Source organism: Salvelinus namaycush, chromosome 10 (genome assembly GCF_016432855.1).
Source record: "Salvelinus namaycush isolate Seneca chromosome 10, SaNama_1.0, whole genome shotgun sequence".
Lineage (NCBI taxonomy): Eukaryota > Metazoa > Chordata > Actinopteri > Salmoniformes > Salmonidae > Salvelinus > Salvelinus namaycush.
Window position 1 is genome coordinate 44,443,390 of NC_052316.1, and position 21,934 is coordinate 44,465,323.

The 21,934-nt window shown below is 46.3% G+C and overlaps 1 protein-coding gene across 1 annotated transcript in view; it reads left to right on the top strand.

Annotated features, from left to right (window-relative positions):
• Positions 1–2,144: 2,144 nt before the first annotated feature.
• Positions 2,145–21,934, top strand: part of hps3 (HPS3 biogenesis of lysosomal organelles complex 2 subunit 1) — a 30,303-nt gene continuing 10,513 nt past the window's right edge. Inside the window, exons 1-10 of the mRNA XM_039001771.1 lie at positions 2,145–2,735; positions 8,008–8,363; positions 12,485–12,659; positions 12,780–12,957; positions 13,163–13,245; positions 16,215–16,404; positions 16,861–16,942; positions 17,805–17,959; positions 18,829–18,930; positions 21,180–21,391. Coding sequence (XP_038857699.1) covers positions 2,519–2,735; positions 8,008–8,363; positions 12,485–12,659; positions 12,780–12,957; positions 13,163–13,245; positions 16,215–16,404; positions 16,861–16,942; positions 17,805–17,959; positions 18,829–18,930; positions 21,180–21,391 — 1,750 coding nt within the window. The 5' untranslated portion in view covers positions 2,145–2,518. The remainder of the gene's footprint in view (positions 2,736–8,007; positions 8,364–12,484; positions 12,660–12,779; positions 12,958–13,162; positions 13,246–16,214; positions 16,405–16,860; positions 16,943–17,804; positions 17,960–18,828; positions 18,931–21,179; positions 21,392–21,934) is intronic.

Below are 21,934 nucleotides of genomic sequence, written 5' to 3' on the forward strand. Positions count from 1 at the left end.
CCAGAGCATGGAGGCGCTACCAGGAGACAGGCCAGTACATCAGGAGACGTGGAGGAGGCCGTAGGAGGGCAACAACCCAGCAGCAGGACCGCTACCTCCGCCTTTGTGCAAGGAGGAGCACTGCCAGAGCCCTGCAAAATGACCTCCAGCAGGCCACAAATGTGCATGTGTCTGCTCAAACGGTCAGAAACAGAGCATTTCACAGAAGTGTGATTGACTTGGAGTTACATTGTGTTGTTTAAGTGTTCCCTTTATTTTTTTGAGCAGTGTATATACTATTATATTTGTGTATCGATTTGTTCATACCCGATGCCAATTCTCAAAATAATTGACGCTCAAGAAGCAAAACACATCGGCGAAAGTTACAAAAGTCGCATATGAACTACAACTCCTGGAGCCTTGTCAGCACGCGGGTAGCATGCCCGCTCGAGTTGAGGACTCACAGGATGGTAAAAACCTGTTAGTTACAGTTCGTTTGATGTTTAAAGTTTTATTAGTCGTATGTAAGGGATACACATTGTATTCACCATCGAAAGAAATGCTTACTTGCAGGTTCCTTCTCGACAATGAAACAACAATAAGAAATAATACAAAATAAGAATACAAACTTAAAGTAAATGGCAGTAGAATATAATTAATATTTTAGCTTCAGTATAATACAGGAAGGCACAATTTATAGTACAATATTTACACGTGTAATGGGGAAGAGGGGGATGGGGGGCAAGTGTATAAATTGAGCCGTATAATAAGAATCTGGTAGTAGCAGTTGTGACGTGTGCTAAGGTGTGGAGAATAAGAGCAGGTGTTCGGTCCAGTTCAAGTGTTCAGCAGTCTGATGGCTTGATGCGTTTTATATTAGATTACGGTGGGGCTTTTTTACTCAACGTTGCCAGACAGTACTTTGCAGACCGCCAAGCTGTCGAATGTACGACATATACAGCCGGTTGGAGTTGTAGTTCGTGTTTGTCGTTCTAATGAAACGGTTATAACTTTTTCGGGCTTCGTGCCTCTTCTTGGCCCGTCAAATAAATTGAAAACCGGCATTTGGTAAATAAATTCACTCGTGAGTAGTAGATCTGTGCCAGCACAGAGGGTTAGGTCAGTGAGTGATATAGGCTTTAGTAAGGTTGAATTCTTAGCGTTCATAGCTAGGGTTATCTACTGTACAGCAGAGATGGAACGTAAGTCACAGAAAAAGAGAAGTATTTGGGGGTACGAGATTTGACTTTAGAAGAGTTACAGGTCGTGTTGAGTGGTGGTGTCCTGTCCGCCGTTGGCCTGAGATCATTTAGCTATTTAATTTGACATTTAGGTATATATTAAAAAAGTATTACAAAATTATTTGATAAAATATTGAATTTGGTCTTTACTACTATAGCCCATAGAAACACATTGAATGACACATTCATAAATGGCAAAAAAAGACAGTCAAAAAATAAATCATAAGGAATAAGGTTTTGAAGAGTTTGTCCTATATCTAGGAGATATAAGAAAGCTCAGGATTTAACCCGTTGTATTTTTTGGGCACAAAACAACCTCCATAGTTGCATTCATTTGTAATGGGTTACTTTCAGACAAGTCCCGTGACACTTGTGGCAGTCTCCTCTTTTCTAGAGTGGTCACATTAATTTGAAAGCCAAACCGTTCGGACGCTACAGATGTTTTTTGCGAGAAGACCGATTTCCGGGACGTCTCATGGTCTGACAAACACCACTGTAGTTTAGCCACACTCCACCACAGATACGTAAGGCCGACATGTTTATGATTGAGACGCAGCCAATGCCCCAGAAAATCTTAAACTGACAAATTTTGATGGGGATTTTTTTTATTATGTTACTTTGATTGACGCACTCATAGACTCTTAAGGATGAATGAGTGTAGGGTTTTATTTGTATTGATTCTTTTTTTTATCTCAATTTTGTGGTTCAAAGTATAATGTATTTATATCACAGTTTAGTCGGTAGTAGTCATAGAAACCTCAGTATCCAACATAAATTGGATAAAAACCGCAGTTAAACCTCACCAAAGAATAATAAGAAGAAGATGATGAAGAAGAAGAAGAAGGCAGGCGGGACTTTCAAACCGTATCGAAAGACGCGGCGACTTACTGACAGGGAACTCAACCAATCAACGCTGGAGGTGGGGTTGTTATTTCTAGTTGTCACTTTCACAGCATGACTTTCTGTTTCACATTTCTGTTTCACATTACTTTATGATTTCTGTGTAGAAGGGGGACTTCGAATTGCAGAGGAAGTGGAGTAAACTTACCATAGACTGGGTAGAAAAACATACTTTTCGACTTCAACGGATTCTGCCTGCTCATCACAAGACGGCGGGGCATGTGATTTTGATTAAGTAATCTAGCTAACGTTAGCTAGCCTCGGGCTGTACTTTAGTTCACTAGCCGCGATAGAGACAGTAATACCACATATTTGGTAACAAGCCCCGCACAGGGACAATGTAGTTAGCTTGGTGTATACATCGTTTTTCTCGACGTAATTTACGAAAACAAGCAAAGATGGTTCACGTATACAACTGCCACCCTTTCGCGTCCCAGCAAATCGTGCCAACCGAGCAGGAACCGGGGTTGGTGTGCTGCGGCGGGGGTGCCCTATTCGTGGTGTCCGCTGGAGGATGCAAGATCGAGGCTTTTCAACTGGGTGAAGATGGGTGTCCTCTCATCTGTCGCTTCGCCACTATGGGGACTGTGCAGAGCATCCTACACAGTGAGATAGGTGTGTCACTTTCTTTCTCTCACTTCTTCTTTCCCTATTTGCTCACTTGTTTACTGCTGAGTGACTGAGGTGCATCTAATTACTAGAGGTGGATTTGTCATGAACCCTCAAAGTTCCAGAATGGTGTGAAAATGGCAACCATATTGGTCAGGGAGAAATCCAAGCCAGGCGAATATAAATGAATGGCAGTAGAGGCATAATCCTAACCTTCCTCTGAGTTGCATTGTTTTCCAGAGAACACATAGAGCCAGGAGTTGATTATCCCATTTATACCACGGCTAAAAATGTTTTCAACATCCACTGAAGTACACTACATGGCCAAAAGTAGGTGGACAGCCCTTCAAATGAGTGGATTCTGCTATTTCAGCCACACCAACGGGTGTATAAAATCAAGCAATCTCTATAGACAAACATTGTCAGTGGAATGGCCTTACTGAAGAGCTTAGTGACTTTCAACGTGGCACAGTCATAGGACGCCACCTTTCCAACAAGAAATTCTGCCCTGCTTAAGCTGCCTGGTCAACTGTGTGTGCTGTTATTGTGAAGTGGAAATGTCTATGAGCAACAACGGTTCAGCCGCAGTGGTAGGCCATACAACCTCACAGAATGGGACCGCCGAGTGCTGAGCCATGTAGCACGTAAAAATCGTCTATCCTTGGTTGCGACACTCACTACTGACTTCCAATGCCTATGGAAGCAACGTCAGCATGACCCCATGCACAAAGCGACGTCCATAAAGAAATGATTTGTCGAGATCGGTGTGGAAGAACTTCACTGGCCTGCTCGGAGCCCTGACCTCAACCCCATCGAACACCTTTGGGATGAATTGGAACGCCAACTGTGAGCCAGGCCTAGTAGCCCAACATCAGTGCCCGACCTCCGTAATGCTTGTGGCTGAATGGAAGCAAGTCCCCGCAGCAATGCTCCAGCATCTAGTGGAAAGCCTTCCCAGAAGAGTGGAGGCTGTTACAGCAGCATAGGGGGGGACCAACTCCATATTAATGCCCATGATTTTGGAATGAGATGTTCGACAAGCATGTATCTGTAACAGTATAACTTTAGTACGTGCCATTTCACATCCGTTACATATCCACATACTTTTGGTCATGTAGTGTAGCTAGCAAGTTTATTAGATAGCTACAGTAGTTGCATTGGTAACCAAACAAACATATTTACTGGGTTAGCTAACCAAAGCGTTAAGGCCTCCGCATGCTTCCCAGCCTAAACAATTCAGAAGTTTGCATATTTTCTGACGTTTTGGAGTAGATTTTTTGGGGGGGGGCTGTTCGGGCACACAAGTTCGGCGCCGAGGTCTTTGTCTCTTCGTCGGTAATTGATCAACAGTAAGGATTCTTGAATAAAGTCTTTGTCATTCAACGCGAGACGAATAGTTTTCACGCACATTTTTAAAATGAGTGACAGATTTCAGTTAGATTAATTCGGACTATTTTGAGTGGCTACGGCGTATATAGGTAGTTGGGGGCTACAGATGAGCTAACATTAGCTAGCTAACTAATGTTTTTGCATGCTGCACAGTGCCGGTATGTGAAGATTGGATAAATTGAAATACTTTCCGTAAATGGAACAGATTAACGTAAACTCGTACATCGCCTTGGTCCATACAATTGCCCTTATTTTAGCACCCCAAAAACGTAATACTTCCAGATCAACTGTAATGCCAATACCATTGTAAAGCACAATTTCTCCCCTTTCCAACAAAATCAATTACATGACCTAAACGATTCCCGTTTCTGCATAATTCAAGCAGGCAATGAGCCCCGTCGGGTCTTTTTAAAAATGGCGGGTGGGGAAGCGAAACTAATGCGTGATAGTGAGAAGGACAGATGTTGTGTGGGAAAATTGCTTTATTTCACTCGATCTGTCCAACTTATCACCTTATCGCCTCTAAAATGTAAATAAAACACTATAAAGAGTTTATATAATGTGTCATTACATACCTATTTGAAGGTTTGTGTCGAATTTGAATCGGGTTTTTAGGGCGGTGCTAAAGTGATCTTAGAAGTAAACAGCGGCTTTGAGAATGATGATCGCATGCAATGATGACAAAAAAAAGGACTAGGTATCCCCCCTTACCCCCGTCACTGTCCATTTCTTGTTTTTAAACGATGAGAGAAGTGCTACACCTGGTGGAGAGAGATTGTAAGACAGAAATAGTTGCTTTATGCGTGCTGTACGTTACGACATGACATGTCAAGATGTAACGGAGGGTCAGTTTTTTCAACTGTTCTCCAATATTATAGAGCCATTACCATGTCAATCAACGCTTGAATAGAAACCTAGTTCACACCCCCGATTTTGAAGTCAACACAGTCGCTACAGTCCCATTAGTTTTCTTTGTAGCCTCGTTTGAATGTCGCGGTTACGCACATTTGTATGGAATGGGGTGAGTTTACGTTAGCTATCTATCCAACATTGCAATTAGTTAGCAGACTGGCTGGCTAGCATACAGGTCTGCTGCAACCAATACAATGTAGCTTTGTAGCTAGCTAGCATTTCCTACATGAACAACGCAATCTTAGCGATCTAGCTACTAGGCTTGGGCAATATACCGTATACCGGGGTTTTTGAATTACAGACGGTATGATTTTCAATACCGTGAAAATAGAAATTGGGGGGGGGATTGGAAACACCTAGAAACATTTTGATTTGGTCTACATAGCTACAGTTGAAGTCGGAAGTTTACATACACTTAGGTTGGGGTCATTAAAACTAGTTTTTTAACCACTCCAGAAATGTCTTGTTAACAAACTATAGTTTTGGCAAGTCGGTTAGGACATCTACTTTGTGCATGACACAAGTCATTTTTCCAACAATTGTTTAGAGTGAATTATAAGTGAAATAATCTGTCTATCACAATTCCAGTGAGTCAGAAGTTTACATACACTAAGTTGACTGCCTTTAAACAGCTTGGAAAATTCCAGAAAATTATGTGATGGCTTCAGAAGCTTCTGCTAGGCTAATTGACATAATTTGAGTCTATTGGAGCTGTACCTGTGGATGTATTTCAAGGCCTACCTTCAAACTCAGTGCCTCTTTGCTTGACATCATGGGAAAATCAAAAGAAATCAGCTAAGACCTCAGAAAAAAATGGTAGACCTCCACAAGTCTGGTTCATCCTTGGGAGCAATTTCCAAACACCTGAAGGTACCACGTTCATCTATACAAACAATGGTACGCAAGTATAAACACCATGGGACTATACCGCTCAGGAAGGAGACGCGTTCTGTCCTAGAGATGAATGTACTTTGGTGCGAAAAGTGGAAATCTATTCCAGAACAACAGCAAAGGTCCTTGTGAAGATGCTGGAGGAAACAGGTACAAAAGTATCTATATCCACAGTAAAACGAGACCTATATCGACATAACCTGAAAGGCCGCTCAGCAAGGAAGAAGCCACTACTCCAAAACCGCCATAAAAAAGCCAGACTACGGTTTGCAACTACACATGGGGACAAAGATCGTGCTTTTTGGAGAAATGTCCTCTGGTCTGATGAAACAAAAATAGAACTGTTTGGCCATAATGAGCATTGTTATGTTTGGAGGAAAATGGGGGAGACTTGCAAGCCGAAGAACACCATCCCAACCATGAAGCACGGGGGTGGCAGCATCATGTTGTGGGGGTGCTTTGCTGCAGGAGGGACTGGTGCACTTCACAAAATAGATGGCATCACGAGGATGGAAAATTATGTGGATATATTGAAGCAACATCTCAAGACATCACTCAGGAAGTTAAAGCTTGGTCGCAAATGGGTCTTCCAAATGGACAATGACCCCAAGCATACTTCCAAAGTTGTGGCAAAAGGGCTTAAGGACAACAAAGTCAAGGTATTGGAGTGGCCATCATAAAGCCCTGACCTCAATCCTATAGAAAATTTGTGGGCAGAACTGAAAAAGTGTGTGCGAGCAAGGATTCCTACAAACCTGACTCAGTTACACCAGCTCTGTCAGGAGGAATGGGCCAAAATTCACCCAACTTATTGTGGGAAGCTTGTGGAAGGCTACCTGAAACGTTTGACCCAAGTTAAACAATTTAAAGGCAGTGCTACCAAATACAAATTGAGTGTATGTAAACTTCTGACCCACTGGGAATGTGATGAAAGAAATCAAAGCTGAAATAAATAATTATCTCTACTATTATTCTGACATTTCACATTCTTCAAATAAAGTGGTGATCCTAACTGACCTAAGACAGGGAATTTCTACTTGGATTAAATGTCAGGAATTGTGAAAAACTGTGTTTAAATGTATTTGGCTAAGGTGTATGTAAACTTCCTACTTCAACTGTAGCTAATGAAGTTAGTTGAAATGCAATCAACAAAACAAGGATAATTTGGATCTCTAGTGTTAAAGGGATATGTCGTGATTTTAGCAACGAGGCTCTTTATCTACGTCCCCCAGAGTCAGATGAACAACGAGGCTCTTTGTCTACATCCCCAAGAGTCAAATGAACAACGAGGCTCTTTGTCTACATCCCCAAGAGTCAAATGAACAACGAGGCTCTTTGTCTACATCCCCCAGAGTCAGATGAACAACGAGGCTCTTTGTCTACGTCCCCCAGAGTCAGATGAACAACGAGGCTCTTTGTCTACATCCCCAAGAGTCAAATGAACAACGAGGCTCTTTGTCTACATCCCCAAGAGTCAAATGAATAACGAGGCTCTTTGTCTACATCCCCAAGAGTCAAATGAACAACGAGGCTCTTTGTCTACATCCCCAAGAGTCAAATGAACAACGAGGCTCTTTGTCTACATCCCCAAGAGTCAAATGAACAACGAGGCTCTTTGTCTACATCCCCAAGAGTCAAATGAACAACGAGGCTCTTTGTCTACATCCCCAAGAGTCAAATGAACAACGAGGCTCTTTGTCTACATCCCCCAGAGTCAAATGAACAATGAGGCTCTTTGTCTACATCCCCAAGAGTCAAATGAACAACGAGGCTCTTTGTCTACATCCCCAAGAGTCAAATGAACAACGAGGCTCTTTGTCTACATCCCCAAGAGTCAGATGATCTAGTGGATACCATTTTTATGTCTTTGTGTTCAGTATGAAGGAAGTTAGTATTGGCTTGGAAAACTACCTCTAACTCATGACATTCTCCTCATAAGTAAGCATCTCACTGTTAGTCTACACCTGTTGTTTGTTTAGGAAGCATGTGACCAATAAAATAGTTTTTGACCCTTTCTACCTAATCCCCCCCCCCCCCCCCCCCCCCCGACTTCCCTCCCATCCCTTGTCCGCCCCTCCCTCCACAGGGGACTACCTGGTGACCATCGAGGAGAAGAACAACGCCCCCTACCTCCGCGCCTACACCAACTGGCGCTACCAGGCGGCTGAGAAGACACGCGTTGGCGTGCGTCTGCTCGGTCATTTCCTGCGCGGCTCGTCCATGCGCGGGGCTCCCAAGGAGCAGATGGAGATCATTGAGATTCCACTGTTTGAGCGTCCGCTGTGTGTGGCGTGCTGTGGGGTGACTGGAGACCTGCTGGTGGGGTGTCCTAAGAGCCTGGTGCTGTTCAGTCTAAAGAGACAGGCCCTCAACGACAAGCTCTCCATCCTAGACTTTGAGCGCTGTCTGATCATCCACCTCCCGGGACTGTCTCCCCAACAGGTAGGGATGGGATAGGATGGATTGATGTAGGTTAGGGGTTGGGATTTCCGTAGTCTCTTTTACCACCCAGTTATTGAAAGTAAAAAATAAAATAAAAAATATTCCCTGCGTAGACACTGAAATACATACAGTGCATTCAGAAAGTATTCAGACCCCTTGACTTTTTCCACATTTTGTTACATTACAGCCATATTCTGAAATGGATTAAATACATTTTTTGCCTCATCAATATACACACAATACCTGATAATAACAAAGCGAGAACTTAAAAAATATATATATATATTCAAAAAACGGGTACCTTATTTACATAGGTATTCAGACCCTTTGCGATGAGACTTGAAATTGAGCTCAGGTGCATCCTGTTTCCGTTGATCGTCCTTGACATATTGATTGGGGTCCACCTGTGGTCAATTCAATTGATTGGACATGATTTGGAAAGGCTCAAACCTGTCTATATAAGGTCCCACAGTTGACAGTGCATGTCAGAGCAGAAACCAAACCATGAGGTCAAAGGAATTGTCCGTAGAGCTCTGAGACAGGATTGTCGAGGCACAGATCTGGGGAAGGGTACCAAAAAATGTCTGCAGCATTGAAGGGCCCCAAGAACACAGTGGCCTCCATCATTCTTAAATGGAAGAAGTTTGGAACCACCAAGACTCTTCCTAGAGCTGGCCAAACTGAGCAATCAGGGGATAATGGCCTTGGGAGGTGACCAAGAACCCGATTGTCACTCTGTTAGAGCTCCAGAGTTCCTCTGTGGAGATGGGAGAATCTTCCAGAAGGACAACCATCTCTGCAGCACTACACCAATCAAGCCTTTATGGTAGTGTGGTCAGACGGAAGCCACTTCTCAGTAAAAGGCACATGACAGCCCGCTTGGAGTTTGCCAAAAAACTCTGACCATAAGAAACAAGATTCAATCATAAACTCTTTGGCTTGACTGCCAACCGTCACATCTGGAGGAAACCTGGCACCATCACTACTGTGAAGCGTGGTGGTGGCAGCATCATGCTGTGGGGATGTTTTTCTGCGGCAGGGACTGGGATACTAGTCAGGATCGAGGGTAAGATGAAAGGTGCAAAGCACAGAGAGATCCTTGATGAAAACCTGCTCCAGAGCACTCAGGACCTCAGACTGGGGCGATGGTTCACCTTCCAAAAGGACAATGACCCTTAGCACACAGCCAAGACAACGCAGGAGTGGCTTCGGGACAAGTCTCTGAATGTCCTTGAGGGGCCCAGCCAGAGCCCGGACTAGAACCCGATCGAACGACTCTGGAGAGACCTGAAAATAGCTGTGCAGCGACGCTCCCCATCCAACCTGACAGAGCTTGAGAGGATCTGCAGAGAAGAGTGGGAGAAACTCCCCAAATACAGGTGTGCCAAGCTTGTATCGTCATACCCAAGAAGACTCAAGGCTGTAATCGCTGCCAACAAATTACTAAGTACTTCAACTAAGTACTGAGTAAAGGGTCTGAATACTTATGTGATATTTCAGTTTTTTATTTTTAATACATTTGCAAAAAGTTCTAAACGGCTGTTGCTTTGTCATTATGGGGTGTGTAGATTGATGAGGGGGGGAAAAACTATTTAATCCATTTTAGAAAAAGGCTGTAACGTAACAAATGTGGAAAGTCAAGGGCTCTGAATACTTTACGAGTGCACCGTACTTGTCAGCAACCGAGGCTAATGAAGTCACTGAAACCGTTAACAAGGAGTTGCAGTCCGTTTTGGAATGGGTGGCCAGTAATAAACTGGTCCTGAACATCTCTAAAACTAAGAGCTTTGTATTTGGTACAAATCATTCCCTAAGTTCTAGCTGAATCTGGTACTGAATGGTGTGGCTGTTGAACAAGTGGAGGAGACTAAATTACTTAGTGTTACCTTAGATTGTCTTACTGTCATAGTCAAAACATATAAACTCAGCAAAAAAAGAAACGTCCTCTCACTGTCAACTGCGTTTATTTTCAGCAAACTTAACATGTGTAAATATTTGTATGAACACAAGATTCAACAACTGAGACATAAACTGAACAAGTTCCACAGACATGTGACTAACAGAAATTGAATAATGTGTCCCTGAACAAAGGGGGGGGGGGTCAAAATCAAAAGTAACAGTCAGTATCTGGTGTGGCCACCAGCTGCATTAAGTACTGCAGTGCATCTCCTCCTCATGGACTGCACCAAATTTGCCAGTTCTTGCTGTGAGATGTTACCCCACTCTTCCACCAAGGCACCTGCAAGTTCCTGGACATTTCTGGGGGCTAGCCCTCACCCTCCAATCCAACAGGTCCCAGACGCGCTCAATGGGATTGTGATCCGGGCTCTTTGCTGGACATGGCAGAACACTGACATTCCTGTCTTGCAGGAAATCCCGCACAGAATGAGCAGTAGGGCTGGTGGCATTGTCATGCTGGAGGGTCATGTCAGGATGAGCCTGCAGGAAGAGTACCACATGAGGGAGGAGGATGTCTTCCCTGTAACGCACAGCGTTGAGATTGCCTGCAATGACAACAAGCTCAGTCCGATGATGCTGACACACTGCCCCAGACCATGACGGACCCTCCACCTCCAAATCGATCCCGCTCCAGAGTACAGGCCTCGGTGTAACGCTCATTCCATTCAACGATAAACACGGATCCGACCATCGCCCCTGGTGAGACAAAACAGCGATTCGTCAGTGAAGAGCACTTTTTGCCAGTCCAGTCTGATCCAGCGATCAGACAGGCAGTTGTTGCCATCATGTACCTGTCCAGCAGGTGTGATGTTGGAATGTACCGATCCTGTGCAGGTGTTGTTACACATAGTCTGCCACTGCGAGTATGATCAGCTGTCCGTCCTGTCTCCCTGTAGCGCTGTCTTAGGCGTCTCACAGTACGGACATTGCAATTTATTGCCCTGGCCACATCTGCAGTCCTCATGCCTCCTTGCAGCATGCCTAAGGCACGTTCACGCAGATGAGCAGGGACCCTGGGCATCTTTCTTTTGGTGTTTTTCAGAGTCAGTAGAAAGGCCTCTTTAGTGTCCTAAGTTTTCATAACTGTGACCTTAATTGCCTACCGTCTGTAAGCTGTTAGTGTCTTTATGACCGTTCCACAAGTGCATGTTCATTCATTGTTTATGGTTCATTGAACAAGCATGGGAAACAGTGTTTAAACCCTTTACAATGAAGATCTGTGAAGTTATTTGTATTTTTATGTATTATCTTTGAAAGACAGGGTCCTGAAAAAGGGACGTTTATTTTTTTGCTGAGTTTAGATTCAATGGTTGTAAAGATGGGGAGAGCTCTGTCTGTAATAGATGATCTTCTTTTTTGACACCACACTCCACAAAGGAAGTCCTGCAGTCTCTAATTTGATCTTATGTTGACCACATGGCTGGACAATAATCAAGTGCTGCAAAGAAAGACCTAGTTAAGCTGCAGCTGGTCCAGAACAGAGCGGCACGTCTTGTTCTTAATTGTAATCAGAGGGCTGATATAAATACTATGCGTGCCAGTCTCTCTTGGCTAATAGATGAGGAGAGACTGACTGCATCACTTCTTCTTTTTATAATAAACATTGTGTTAAATTCCAAATTGTTTGCATAGTCAACTTACTCTGACACACACACACACTTACCCCACCAGACATGCCACCAGGGGTCTTTTCACAGTCCCAAAATCCAGATACAAATTCAAGAAAGCGTAAAGTATTATATAGAGCCTAGATAGTTTGTGTATGTAGGCTATGTGTGCCCTCTTTAAATGTATGTAGTTCTTATTGATTCGTGTTCTGTATTATTTCATGTTCTGTGTGGACCCCAGGAAGAGTAGCTATGGTTTTCACAATCGCTAATGGGGATCCTAATAAAATACCAAGTACCAAATACAGGTTTTAGAGAGGTGTGGGGGGTTCGTGCACAAAGTCAGGCAATGGCATCTAGGATTTGATACCCTCCTGTTGCCAGCTCACCTCCCACCAGTTTTTTCCTGTCGGACCTGGGATTCAAACTTGCAGCCCTCCGGTTGCTGGCTCGCCTCTCTAACCGCTAGGCTACCTGCCGCTCCTAAGTTAGAGAAGGTTATTCTGTCATGTAAACTTTTCATAGAAAATGTATGCCCTCCCTGCCTGCCTGCAGGTGGCGATCTGTGCAGGGTACATTGCCCTGCAGACAGAGCTGGAGGTGCTGGTGGTCAAACTGGAGAGACTTCCTGGTGCTGCTTTTACCCAGAAGTCAGCTGACAAGAAGCCCCAGGACCACAGTCTGGTCCCCCAAGATATGATCACTGGAGCAGAACACGACAACGAGACGGGTAACACTCTACACATGAAAACAGATGCTTCAGATACTACATGCTGTACTTCACAGATCATGGTGTGATTTGCATATTCTGTCTGACTAGGTTGTGTTTACACTGTGTTATATTCGCCAGAGGTGAGGAGAGAGGGTCTGGCTGGTCACCGTGACCAGGATGACTTCTTCATTTTCCCCAAGCACCAAGAGCTCCTGGGGGACAGGGCTAAGGACTGTGGGGTCAAGGTCTCTCTGGAGTGGACAGGCATGGAGAGTGAGGCCAGGGGCAACCTCATCATCACCTATATCTTATACAGGTCTGTCTTTCTGTGTGTGTGTGTGTGTGTGTGTGTGTGTGTGTGTGTGTGTGTGTGTGTGTGTGTGTGTGTGTGTGTGTGTGTGTGTGTGTGTGTGTGTGTGTGTGTGTGTGTGTGTGTGTGTGTGTGTGTGTGTGTGTGTGTGTGTGTGTGTGTGTGTGTGTGTGTTTGTGTGGCCTCATCATATTGAGTCTCCCCTGTCCAGGCGTTTTGCTCCAGACTTCTTCCAGGACTGCAGTGTTGAGGAGACCCGCCTGCACTCCCTGCAGTTTCACCCTGTGTTCACCAGTGAGTCAGAACCTCATTACACTGTCCCTGCCCAGAACCGTATAGAGTTGGGCCAACTTTTAGAATTGAATGGTTCTCATTCTAGACATGCTGTTTATAAATAGCGTTGTTTAAATATTCCCCATGTAATGTTAATGGGGAGCTAACACATTGTCTTCAGATAGCACACCGTTTCCACCTGCACAGATCGGTCTCCTATCGCGTAATGGGATAGCTCCAAAGTACTTTGTGCTGTCTAACATTTCAACAGTATTACCTAGGTGATATTGACATTGCTGAATCCCAGTTTTGCCTCAAACTGTCTGAATTAATCTAAAACAAATATAGTGCATTTGGAAAGTATTCATACTTTTCCCACATTTTTGTTACGTTATAGCCTTATTCTAAAATAATTTTTTATTTTGTTCTTCAATCTACAAACAATAATGACAAAGCAAATACATGATTTTAGAAATGTTTGCAAATGTATAAAATTAAAATCACATTTACATAAGTGTTCAGACCCTTTACTCAGTACTTTGTTGAAGCACCTTTGGCAGCGATTACAGCCTCGAGTCTTCTTGGATATGAGGCTACAAGCTTGGTACACCTGTATTTGGGGAGTTTCTCCCCATTCTTCTCTGCAGATCCTCTCAAGCTCTGTCAGGTTGGATGGGGAGCGTCGCTACACAGGTGTTTTCAGGTCTCTCCAGAGATGTTTGATCGGTTTCAAGCCCGGGCTCTGGCTGGGCCACTCTGACATTCAGAGACTTGTCCCGAAGCCACTCTTGTGTTGTCTTGGCTGTTTGCTTAGGGTCATTGTCCAGTCTGAGGTCCTGAGCGCTCTGGGGCAGGTTTTCATCAAGGATCTCTCTGTACTTTGCTCCTTTCATCTTTCCCTCGATCCTGACTAGCGTCCCAGTCACTGCCACTGAAAACATCCCCACAGCATGATGCTGCCACCACCATGCTTCACCGTAGGAATGGTGCAAGGTTTCCTCCAGACTTGACGGTTGGCATTCAGGCCAAAGAGTTCCATCTGGGTTTCATCAGACCAGAGAATCTTGTTTCTCATGGTCTGTGAGTCCTTTAGGTGCCTTTTGGCAAACTCCAAGCAGGCTGTTGTGCGTTTTACTGAGTAGTGGCTTCTGTCTGGCCACTCTACCATAAAGGCCTGATTTGGTGGAGTGTTGCAGAGATGGGAGAATCTTCCAGAAGGACAACCATCTCCACAGAGGAACTCTGGAATTCTGTCAGTGACCATTGGGTTCTTGGTCACCTCCCTGACCAAGGCTCTCTCCCCCGATTGCTCAGTTTAGCCGGGTGGCCAGCTCTAGGAAGAGTCTTGGTGGTTCCAAACTTCTTCCATTTAAGAATGATGGAAGCCACTGTGTTCTTGGGGACCTTCAATGCTGCAGACATCTTTTGGTACCTTTCCTCAGATCTGTGCCTCGACACAATCCTGTCTCGGAGCTCTATTGACAATTCCTTCGACCTCGTGGCTTGGTTTTTGCTCAGACATGCACTGTCAACTGTGGGACCTTATATAGACAGGTGTGTGCCTTTCCAAATCATGCCCAATCAATTGAATTTACCACAGGTGGACTCCAATCAAGTTGTAAAAACAACTCAAGGATGATCAATGGAAACAGGATGCACCTGATCTCAATTTCGAGTCTCATAGCAAAGGGTCTGAATACTTATGTAAATAAGGTATTTCTGTTTTTTTATTTTTAATACATTTGCTAAAATTTCTAAAAACCTGTTTTCGCTTTGCCATTATGGGATACTGTGCTTAGATTGAGGAATACGAATGATTTAATACATTTTAGAATAAGGTTCTAACGTAACAAAGTGGAAAAAGTCAAGGGTACTGAATACTTTCCGAATGCACTGTATGTCAATAATGTTATGTTGGTGAGGATTATGTTGCTTCAATGAACAGTATTTCTAAAGTTTGACAATGGGCACGAAAGCTAGCATAAATTTGTCCGACATTAACATTAGGTCGCTAACGTTAGCTGAAATCATCTACCTACCTAGTGCTGCACACACAATGTTAAAACTTCCAATAAAAGCTGGCTAGCAAGCTACTGTAGTTAGCTAGTAGTGCTAATTATGCTCACATTGTTATGAGTTTTCGTGAAGCAGTTTTTCGAGTCATTCCACCGGCCTCCTGAGTTAGCTGCTGTGCTCAGCTGACCTCAACGATACAATTGCGGAGAAACATGCTGATCTATGGACCGATTTTCTGTTAAGTCACTTCTTCTTAATTGTGGGGCTGCGTGTCTACAACTTCAGGGTAATTTAAACAGGCTAAGCAAGCTTTTTATGTTAGTTAGTGAAGAAAGAGCTAGCTAACTGTGTCAGTAAACTAGCTACAACAGTTAGCTACACAGCTGATCAAGTCACTACACTGGCGACCAACATCCTGGCACGCAATTTGTACAGGAGATGTACAAACCACTGTTTTTTTTAAACGTTTTTTTCACAATGGCAAACTATTAAATCACTGTCACAATGTGTGTAGTAATTTAGCTAGCTAGTTATTCTGCCTATTTCATAGAGTCATATGAGAGCACAGTGATATACAAAATTAGGGACTATGTTTACATTTTTTGAATGGCGGATGCTCATTATTCAAATTTGAAGTTTCACGTCCTACGAGAACGATCGGTTGAGGGATGAGTGTCGCAGAGGAGTGACGCCATCTGACGTGAGACAATGGAGCTAACATGGCTGCCATAGAATGGTGTAGTGTCATGTTAAATGCATCATAATGTAGAAACCTCAATGTCCTAACTCTCTAAATACATGGCTCTTTCCCTACCTATGGAACTAACATGTAGTGTAAATACATATGTATGAGGGACACTTAAAACTTTAAGTGTCCCTCATACACTACATGGGGCATCTATATTTTCTACATTCCCATCTGCTTCACATCTCATCCCACTCTCTTCCATTGGTCTCCTCTCCCTGACAACCAGGTAACCAGGAAGTATGTGTGGAGGGGGGCAGAGGGGTGGAGCCGACGTGTTTGTTCTGTTTCTTCTCGCTGCCCAAGACGGGCTATTTGTACAGCGTGAGGGGCGGGGTTCAGATGGTCTCAGCCTATCAGTATCCAGAGAAGGCCCAGCAGGCCGTCCTCACTGACCTCTTCCTCCACATCATCACAAAGTAAGTACAGGACTGGGCTGGGCCTCTCGAGACGGTAAAGGAAGTCCATGAGACTAGTCTCTGACTTCGGTGATACCCCGTTATACGGTATAAACCGTATTTTTCTAAATACTGACGGTGGGATTTTCAATATAGTAATTAATATATGCTTTTTGGGGGTTGGTAATACTGTATACCCTGGTATGGTACAGGAACATCTGGATACCACACGACCCTACAGTGTTTGCACAATCATGTGACATAGCAAGATTTTATCCTTTATTTGAAACTTTGTCCAGAAATGAGAATTCCACCAAAAAATGAAAGCAATTGTCTGTGGGATGGTTGCTGGACCATGTGACATAAAAAGAAAAGTGGACAGTTTGATGAAAAAGTTTTAAATAAAGGTTCAAATCTAGGCATGTCACATGATCTCACAAAACCCAGGGGGCCCTAATTTATACCTGTGTTTCTCAGGAATGCTCTCCAGTGCTTCTCAGTGAGGTGTGCAGCAGTGGCAGCCAGAGCTGAGGACCCTTACATCGATACCACCATGAAGGTGAGGATCACCACATTTCCCTTAGCTAATGGAAGACGGATCGACCCACGGCCGGATCCCTAGGGAACTCTTTATAGATCTGAGTTACCGGGAAAGCTTTTAGTTATGTCAGGCTTGGTGGACTTTTCACCATATCTACCCCCTATGCCTTGGACATCTTCATTATTGGTCTTAAGGATGCTTTGACTGAGGCTTCCCGTCGTGTGTGATTGGTTGTGCCTCGGTTGTTTGCGCTCTGATTGGCCCTGCTACACAATAAGACAGGATGTCATTAGAGTGGATCAGAGCTTCTCCAGAAATACAGGTAACTAACTGTCTGCTTGGCTCAGATCACTGCGTTACATTCACAAAGATGGTGGAGCTGGAAAGGGCTCAAAATGGCAACCGCCACTTACACAGTTGCATCTGGTGATAAGAGTGTCGTTGTTTTGTGCAGTGTGTGTCTGCATGCGTGCGTGTCCAACAGTGACACAGTGGAATCTGACTAGCACCTTGTAAGGCAGGGCAGCAGTGTCTCTCTGGAATGGTAATTGAGAGCCTAAATGTGATTGGTCTGCACATGCTGGGAGGCCCAATTTTGATTTAAAGTGGAACCTTCATTGTGAGTGGCTACTTACCGCCCCTCTTCCACCCGTCAGTTTCCCAGAGTAAGACCATAATATCTGCAAGAAACAGTTCTCAATGGATATCCACTTGACATGTAGCAGCAATATGATTATTGTAATACATCCCAAACATACAAAAGTGTAATTGTGAGGTAATAACAATGTAATTACAATTTCACCAACTTAACATCCACCAGGTAATAAAAATGGTGTGTGTGTGTGTGTGTGTGTGTGTGTGTGTGTGTGTGCGCGCGCAGGCCTGTCCTCCCATCACCATGGAGTTGTGTGCTCTGCGTATTCAGCTGTTCATTGGTCTGAAGGCTCTGTGTCACTACCGACACCACATCGTCCTGCTGACCACTGCAGATGTGGAGACCAGAGAGGACACAGAGAGGACCGCGCGCAGAGTCATGTAGGTCACACGCACACACTTAGTCACTGTAGTCATAGCTAGAAAAATTGAAATTATATTATATTATATTTATATTATATTAAAAGTGAAATTATATTTTGCCCATATCACCCAGCCCTTATCTAATCCTATACCCATAGACAGAACATGTTCTGTGTATCACAAGTAAAGCAGCATTCAGACAATACACACACCCATCATTTATTAAGCACTGGAAGTACACTTTATTAAGCACTGGAAATACACTTTATTAAGCACTGGAAATACACTTTATTAAGCACTGGAAGTACACTTTATTAAGCACTGGAAGTACACTTTATTAAGCACTGGAAGTACACTTTATTAAGCACTGGAAATACACTTTATTAAGCACTGGAAGTACACTTTATTAAGCACTGGAAGTACACTTTATTAAGCACTGGAAGTACACTTTATTAAGCACTGGAAGTACACTTTATTAAGCACTGGAAGTACACTTTATTTCTTCACATTTGTGTTAAAAAGATGTCATTGTTAATTTATAGGATTTTAAATATCTGAATCTTCCCTCTCTTTGTCCTTCAATTGTACCTGTACCTGTAAGCACTGGAAGTACACTTTATTAAGCACTGGAAGTACACTTTATTAAGCACTGGAAGTACACTTTATTAAGCACTGGAAGTACACTTTATTAAGCACTGGAAGTACACTTTATTAAACACTGGAAGTACACTTTATTAAGCACTGGAAGTACACTTTATTAAGCACTGGAAGTACACTTTATTTCTTCACATTTGTGTTAAAGATGTCATTGTTAATTTATAGGATTTTAAATATCTGAATCTTCCCTCTTCTTTGTCCTTCAATTGTACCTGTAACTCTTATTGTAGAGAATACAAAGATCACACAACCCTTAGGGGGATTTTCCTAGCAGTAGGTATAGAGCCTTCCACCACGCCGGCTCTGGAGCGTTTTCTGGCTCACTCCTTCCTGTAAGTCTCCTGGCCCCGTGTTGGTGTGTCCCTCTGTAGTCCACCTGGAATAAACCCCCAACCCTACTAAAACAACACCCTGTGTGTCTCGTCACTAACTGATGGACTAAACAGGACCTCGTATCAGTGTGATGATATCACCTACTGGACATAATATCATGTCATTCATGTAGTGGTCCTATGTAGCTCAGTTGTTAGAGCGTGGCGGTTCGATTCCCGGGACCACCAGTATGTAAAATGTATGCAAGGATGACTCGCAGACGTGTTTGGATAAAAGTGTTGGGATATATTATGTACTGTGAGCATTAACGTCTGAAAACCCAGTACGCCTGGTTAGACTAAAGCATAATGGATCCAGAGATTGGAAGACTACATGACCAGTAGAGACCCCCCAGCATGACCAGTAGAGACCCCCCCGCATGACCAGTAGAGACCCCCCCGCATGACCAGTAGAGACCCCCCCGCATGACCAGTAGAGACCCCCCCGCATGACCAGTAGAGACCCCCCCGCATGACCAGTAGAGACCCCCCCGCATGACCAGTAGAGACCCCCCCGCATGACCAGTAGAGACCCCCCCGCATGACCAGTAGAGACCCCCCCGCATGACCAGTAGAGACCCCCCCGCATGACCAGTAGAGACCCCCCCGCATGACCAGTAGAGACCCCCCCGCATGACCAGTAGAGACCCCCCCGCATGACCAGTAGAGACCCCCCCGCATGACCAGTAGAGACCCCCCCGCATGACCAGTAGAGACCCCCCCGCATGACCAGTAGAGACGCCCCCGCATGACCAGTAGAGACGCCCCCGCATGACCAGTAGAGACGCCCCCGCATGACCAGTAGAGACGCCCCCGCATGACCAGTAGAGACGCCCCCGCATGACCAGTAGAGACCCCCCGCATGACCAGTAGAGACCCCCCGCATGACCAGTAGAGACCCCCCCGCATGACCAGTAGAGACCCCCCCGCATGACCAGTAGAGACCCCCCCGCATGACCAGTAGAGACCCCCCCGCATGACCAGTAGAGACCCCCCCGCATGACCAGTAGAGACCCCCCCCGCATGACCAGTAGAGACCCCCCCCGCATGACCAGTAGAGACCCCCCCGCATGACCAGTAGAGACCCCCCCCGCATGACCAGTAGAGACCCCCCCGCATGACCAGTAGAGACCCCCCCCGCATGACCAGTAGAGACCCCCCCCGCATGACCAGTAGAGACCCCCCCCGCATGACCAGTAGAGACCCCCCCCGCATGACCAGTAGAGACCCCCCCGCATGACCAGTAGAGACCCCCCCGCATGACCAGTAGAGACCCCCCCCGCATGACCAGTAGAGACCCCCCCCGCATGACCAGTAGAGACCCCCCCCGCATGACCAGTAGAGACCCCCCCGCATGACCAGTAGAGACCCCCCCGCATGACCAGTAGAGACCCCCCCGCATGACCAGTAGAGACCCCCCCCGCATGACCAGTAGAGACCCCCCCCGCATGACCAGTAGAGACCCCCCCCGCATGACCAGTAGAGACCCCCCCCGCATGACCAGTAGAGACCCCCCCCGCATGACCAGTAGAGACCCCCCCCGCATGACCAGTAGAGACCCCCCCCCGCATGACCAGTAGAGACCCCCCCCGCATGACCAGTAGAGACCCCCCCCCGCATGACCAGTAGAGACCCCCCCCGCATGACCAGTAGAGACCCCCCCCGCATGACCAGTAGAGACCCCCCCCGCATGACCAGTAGAGACCCCCCCCGCATGACCAGTAGAGACCCCCCCCGCATGACCAGTAGAGACCCCCCCCGCATGACCAGTAGAGACCCCCCCGCATGACCAGTAGAGACGCCCCCCCGCATGACCAGTAGAGACGCCCCCGCATGACCAGTAGAGACGCCCCCGCATGACCAGTAGAGACGCCCCCGCATGACCAGTAGAGACCCCCCCGCATGACCAGTAGAGACCCCCCCGCATGACCAGTAGAGACCCCCCCGCATGACCAGTAGAGACCCCCCCGCATGACCAGTAGAGACCCCCCCCGCATGACCAGTAGAGACCCCCCCCCGCATGACCAGTAGAGACCCCCCCCCCGCATGACCAGTAGAGACCCCCCCCCGCATTACCAGTAGAGACCCCCCCCGCATGACCAGTAGAGACCCCCCCCCCGCATGACCAGTAGAGACCCCCCCCCCGCATGACCAGTAGAGACCCCCCCCCCGCATGACCAGTAGAGACCCCCCCCCCGCATGACCAGTAGAGACCCCCCCCGCATGACCAGTAGAGACCCCCCCCGCATGACCAGTAGAGACCCCCCCCGCATGACCAGTAGAGACCCCCCCCGCATGACCAGTAGAGACCCCCCCCGCATGACCAGTAGAGACCCCCCCCGCATGACCAGTAGAGACCCCCCCCGCATGACCAGTAGAGACCCCCCCCGCATGACCAGTAGAGACCCCCCCCGCATGACCAGTAGAGACCCCCCCCCGCATGACCAGTAGAGACCCCCCCGCATGACCAGTAGAGACCCCCCCGCATGACCAGTAGAGACCCCCCCCGCATGACCAGTAGAGACCCCCCCGCATGACCAGTAGAGACCCCCCCGCATGACCAGTAGAGACCCCCGCATGACCAGTAGAGACCCCCCCGCATGACCAGTAGAGACCCCCCCGCATGACCAGTAGAGACCCCCCCGCATGACCAGTAGAGACCCCCCCGCGCATGACCAGTAGAGACCCCCCCGCATGACCAGTAGAGACCCCCCCCGCATGACCAGTAGAGACCCCCCCCGCATGACCAGTAGAGACCCCCCCGCATGACCAGTAGAGACCCCCCCGCATGACCAGTAGAGACCCCCCCGCATGACCAGTAGAGACCCCCCCGCATGACCAGTAGAGACCCCCCCCGCATGACAGTAGAGACCCCCCCGCATGACCAGTAGAGACCCCCCCGCATGACCAGTAGAGACCCCCCCGCATGACCAGTAGAGACCCCCCGCATGACAGTAGAGACCCC